Source organism: Urocitellus parryii, chromosome 1 (assembly GCF_045843805.1).
Source record: "Urocitellus parryii isolate mUroPar1 chromosome 1, mUroPar1.hap1, whole genome shotgun sequence".
Lineage (NCBI taxonomy): Eukaryota > Metazoa > Chordata > Mammalia > Rodentia > Sciuridae > Urocitellus > Urocitellus parryii.
In genome coordinates, this window is record NC_135531.1 from 228,422,624 (window position 1) to 228,428,080 (window position 5,457).

Sequence of the window (5,457 nt, forward strand, 5' to 3'; positions counted from 1 at the left end):
GGTCTTCTCACACTTTTATTCTCCCGCTCTCCTTGGACAAAGCCCCCAACAAACTCACGTTGAGAGAAAATTTGCCACCTCCTCCCACCCTCGTTTAAAGAAAAGAAGGAAATGTTAGAAGAAAAAGAGCAGCAGCATAAACCTTGGGGGTGGGGGTGACTCCGCCTCCCACAAGCGTTAGCGCACACTATTCCCTCTTCGTCGTGGTTCTGCATTGCTTCTGGCCACGTGGTTCTACCGAGAAACTCGGGCGTGAGGGCGCACAGCCAGGGCTCAAGACCCGGGAGAACTTCTTTGGGGATAGGGGGATTGTCTTCGGGGAGACCAAGAGCTCAGAAAGAGGTGGGAAGTGGGACCCAGATGGCAGGAAACATTTTGAGGAGGGAAAAGAGGGGGAGAGACGGTTGGGAAATACAAAAATAGAAATAATTTGGGGGGACGCCCGCCAGGCTTTCGCGCTGACTCCTTCCCTCCAATTCGCGGCAGTTTCCTTTCAACCTCCTGCACCCCGGGGCGCCCCCTGGCGACAGCGGTAGCAGCGGGAAGCGCGCCGAAAGGGCAGGGGGTGCACAGGGGACTCCCGGGCACCCGCAGAGCTACAGGCACGGCCCCCTGGCGGCACGACGTAGTTATCTGGTGAGCGGCGCCTCGTCCCTCTGGTCTGGCGGGCTCACGGCGGTCTTGCTAAGCACTGCCGCAGAATAGGGTAAGAAGCCGCTCTCGGAGCGCGGCGCCCCGGCGCTGCAGCCGAAGTCCGAGCCCCCCGCGGCCCCAGCGCCACCGCCGCCGCCGCCACCTCCACTTCGAGAGCCCAGGGCTGCGGCGGCTGCAGCTGCAGCCGCTGCAGCGGACTGACTGCTGTGGCAACTGAGGCATGAGCAGGGCGCAGAGCCGCCGCTGGGGGGCGCCCCGGCCGCAGCCGCCGAGGAGGCCGCAGCCGCTGCAGCTGCTGCAGCTGCAGCGGCGGAGGCAGCACTGTTAAGCCCCGCAGCGGCCGCGGGCGCCTGGTAGAGACCCGGGTGGCGGAAGCTGCACAGCAGCTCCGGCCGGGAGTAGGGATGAGAGAGGGCGCGGAAGGTGTCCAGTGGACGGATGGAAGTAGCAAAGGGCGACGAAGCTGCGGCCGCTGCACCAGAAGCTGCGGCCGCAGCTGCTGCCGCCGTGACTCCCACGTGTGGGTAGTAGTGCAGCGGCACGTGCGAGTGGAAAGGGTAGGGCAGGCTTCCGGTGGCGGCCGCATGCGTCATCATGTAGGTGTAGAAGCTGGGGTCGGCTGGGTGCGGCCACGACATGGCCAGACGCTGCCGCTTGTCCTTCATGCGCCGGTTCTGGAACCACACCTGCGGGGAGAGCCGCGCCGCGGCCCGAGTTAGGGAGCGCCCCATTTCCCCAGTCCCCGCCCCGGGCCTCCCAGCCCCTCCCTGCCCTTCGAATGGTCTGGCCTTCTCCTCTCACCCTGGGCTTAGCCCCAAGTGCCCTCTGCTCTCCCAGTTGGGACAGTGTGGACGGCAATGTGTAGATCACCGTAGGCACACCTTCCTCAGCGAAGAAGAGTTTTATCTCAAGTCAGCCTGCTGCGGCTCCTGGACTGTAGCTTTCTTAGTTCTTGCTGCATATTTTCGTCCCAACCCAACCTTTCCTCTCCCTCCCGCCACCCACCGGTGTCCAGCCTCGCTGAGCACCCGGACTCTCAATCCCAGGATTTGCACGGGGATTCCGAACAGCCTCTGAAGAGAGGCTGTGGCGCAGTTTTTCTGAGAGGTCGCGGTGCCAGGTCTTGAGCCCTCAGAGTTTCAAGGACCTGCCCCTGGGGGCACGGGTCCGATTAGGGTATTGAAGGGATGATTTTGTGGGAATCATTTGCCTTAAATGAGTGGCGAAAGCAATGTCCCCATAAACTGGGAAGGGGACTTTTCTACCCCTCCTAACACAGTGTCTAATAAAGACATTCGTCACAACCCTAAATTAAAGAAAGCCCTATCAAACTGGAGGAGGGCCTCCACATCCTTTTATCCCATGAAGTTTGCTCTTTTTCTAGAGGGTTGAATGCTCCATTTACCAAGTCGCCCAACCTGCCGACTCTCTCTGCCAGGCGTATAATAAAAATAATAATAATAATATAAACACACACACACACACACACACACAATTTCGTTGCGTTTTCTCCCCAGGAGGTTGACCTTTTCCCGAGAGGGGAAAAAAATGTTTAGGAAACTACGTTCTCAGCCCAATCGATTTTTAAAAGACTATCCTTTTCTCTATGTATTAACGATTTATGCGAAAAATAAATCTCTAAAATCAAATGAAGTTTCATTTCGGGTTCGTGCCAGAGGAACAAAGACCAGTTGGCTTTGTCGCATAGGGGAAAGTGGGACCAGGGCATGGGCGAGGAGGCAACTGGGGAGGCAGGCGTTGGGCAGAATCAAGCAGAAGCGAGGGCGGGTTTGAGCCACCGGCGCCGCCATTCTGGGGTCTTCCCAGGCCAGCCAGGCCGGGTAGCCGTCAGGATTCGGCATAGGAGGAAGAAATAAGCCAACTCCTTGGGTGACAACCCCCGCGGATTTCCAGGCCCTCGCTGAATCTAGCCACCCAGAAAGGAGAAAGAGGGAAAAGAAACCAACCCAGACGCCCCGGGGGAGACCAAAGCAGGCGCGCGTAGGAATCGATACCTTGATGGTGGTTTCGGGCAGGTTGAGCGCAGCGGCCAGCTCGCACCGGCGGGGCCGCGACACATAGTTCTCTCGGTAGAATTCTTTCTCCAGGCGCGCGATCTGCTCCCGGGTGAACGCAGTTCGGTAGCGCCGCACCTGATCTGCGCCAGAGCCAGAGCCGCCCAACGCCGCACCCCCGCCGCTGCTGCCCCCGCCGCCGCCTCCATGCAGGCTGCCGAGGCCCGAGCCCGACGCTGACGTCGTGGTTCCAGCCGCCGAGCCGCTCTCCGTGTACCCTGGCAAACAAACAGTTGACAGCACATGGGTTTCTGTGGGGGCCTAGAGCCCTGCAATAGGGGAAGTCGCGTCAGGAAGGAAAGTCGCTGCCGGAATAGATGGGGTCTGTCATGCTTACAAATTGCTGCCGTTAATGGAATCAATAAAGTTTGAGGAGCCCTTCATAACCAAATAATAGAAATGGAATTGGGGGATTTTTTTTTTTTTTTTTTTTTTTTTTTTAGTAATTAGAAATTTTCCACCCAGGAGGAAAAACTGGCAGAGAGAAAATGCCTACCTCGGGGCGCAGTTTGAGAAGCACTAGGTTTTCGATGGTCTGGAGACCCCAGGGTGGCTTTCTGTACAGCCTCTAGCCTTTCTTGGACAGTTTTTGTTTGTTTGTTTCAGATTTGGTTAAAAAAATATTTGAAGTTTCCAAAACAGCAGCTCAAACCAGAGCCGTTAGGGGGTGGAATCGACTTTTCAACTCTTTCTTCCGGGGGCCTAAGCGGTCGAGCAGAGGCGCCAGGAGAGACTCCCTGACTTACCCAGAAAATAACTCCCTCCACCCGGCCCTGAGAGCTCAGAGGTGGCGGGGTTCAGAGAAGCTGTTCAGAGTACCCTTCCCCGAGACGTCTTGGCCTCTCGCTAGGGGTCTGTCAGCTCGCTCTACCTCTTAGACCCGCACACAGAAATATTTTCTCGAACGCAGGAGCCAGGACGAGCGGGGCCTGGAGCTCCAGGCTCCGCAGGCCTGCGCCGCGCGAGAGGGCTCCAGGAGTGGAACCGGTGGGCAGTCCCTAGCATGCGTCCTACACTCGCAAGTTCGGTACAGCTTGCTTGCGGAGGGTCAGAGAAGGGCAAAGCCACCGGGAAGGACTAGTGAGGGCCGCGGAGAAGCAAGGAAGACCGGACTGTAGAGTCCGCGGGCTGAGCGTTTACCTTTGCCATTGTTTTCCTTGAGCGGCGCAGCGCCGAGGCCGCTGGGGGAACGGAGCGCCGAACAGCCCACCTCCACGTCGCTGCTCATGTCGGCCTCGGCGGCCGCCTCTGAATAATGGCTCGGCTTCTTGCGGCTCTCGGTAGCGGAGGCGATTTCGGAGGAGACGGTGCTTTCGCTGCCCGGGTGCTGCAGGTTGAACAAAGTGTCTATTTCGAATTTGCCCTTGGCGGGGAGGTCTCCCAGAGCGCCGTGTAGGGGGGCGGAAGGTAGGCGCGGACTGAGGCGAGCTGGGTGCTGCGAATTTTCCAGGGCCTCCAGCACAGCACTGCCAGCGGAGTCGGACAAATTGGAGAACCTCTTGCTGGCGGTAGGGCTGTGGAGCCCTCTCTCCATCAGAATCATCTCTTTTCTTATTCTTTCCATCATCTCAGCTTTCTAAAAAATGTCACAGTGGCCCGGCTGTCCCGTCCTAATGATGCTCTGCGTCTAGGGCTAATTCTCATTCAGCCCCAGCAAGCGCCTCTAAATATTATTATCTCTTTTGGAGGGAGGCGGAAAAATTGTGGGATGCCAGAGCGAGGGAATGACTGGTCAAAATGACCCATACATCCTTCCGAGCCCGAGATGTCATTCATCAAAAAGTAGCGCCCGCTCGTCATTAAGGTACGAATGACGCCGTTCGAATAATCATTTATTGTAACAGGTTTATAAGCAAATAAATACACGCTCCTGTCAGTGGGTAATGAAGGCGACTTCAGAGCAGACAAATAGATCCAGGTAGAAGATGAGAAGAGACAAGAAGTGAGGAAGAAGGCTCCGGTCCTTTGCCCGTTCGGAGCCAGTTCTGCTCGCCCGGGGGTTTGGCCTCGGGGGTGAAATTGACAGTCTGATTAATAGAGCGCGCCGCGGCACATTTCCCCCTTCATTTAGGGGCATCATTACGCTCTCAGTTTGCTGGGTTGCCCCTTAGGTCCTAATCATGCAGCGCCTTCCTCATTTTTCCATGGACACAGATATGTGTTAAATAATAGATAATGCTTTGATTTTTCCAGAGTAGATCCTCAGGAAGATTTTTTTAAAAACATTTACAAGCTGGGGGCGTAAGGGGGGGGGGGACAAGGGGGAGGATGCAGGAAGAGTTGCGTAAGGAGAAGACCTTGCGCGGCTCCTGACTGGATTACTTATCTTTCTGTTTTCAGAACCAAATATGTATTTTATTTAACAAATAGGAAGCTGAGTTCTCTGCCTAGCTACTTCTTCGTCTCAGCTTGGGTGTTCTCCTCCCACAGAAGGGGGGGGAGAAGAAGGGAGGGAAGGAGGGGGAGGGGGAAAAGAGAGAGAAGAGGAGAGAGAGAGAGAGAGAGAGAGAGAGAGAGAGAGAGAGAGAGAGAGAGAGAGATCTGTAGATTTGTAGAGTTTTGAAACCGCTTTCTTGCTACGTGGCCAGGGAAGTATGTTGGGCCCGCTGTTCCAAACCAAAATCATTAAATCCTCTCTGATTTTTCTAAGTTTGCCTGGTTTGTTCTGAACTCCAAGTCCCTAGTTTTTTTGTTTTGTTTTGTTTTGGTTTTGTTTTTGTTTTTAACT

The 5,457-nt window shown here is 55.9% G+C and overlaps 1 protein-coding gene across 1 annotated transcript; it reads right to left on the reverse strand.

Annotated features, from left to right (window-relative positions):
• Positions 1–629: 629 nt before the first annotated feature.
• On the reverse strand, positions 630–4,296 carry Evx2 (even-skipped homeobox 2). Its single transcript, XM_026405658.2, has 3 exons — positions 3,870–4,296; positions 2,670–2,947; positions 630–1,340 (listed from the first exon to the last, which is right to left on the reverse strand). The coding sequence occupies exons 1-3, from the start codon at positions 4,294–4,296 to the stop codon at positions 630–632; spliced, it is 1,416 nt and encodes a 471-aa protein (XP_026261443.1).
• Between the last annotated feature and the right edge of the window lie 1,161 nt (positions 4,297–5,457).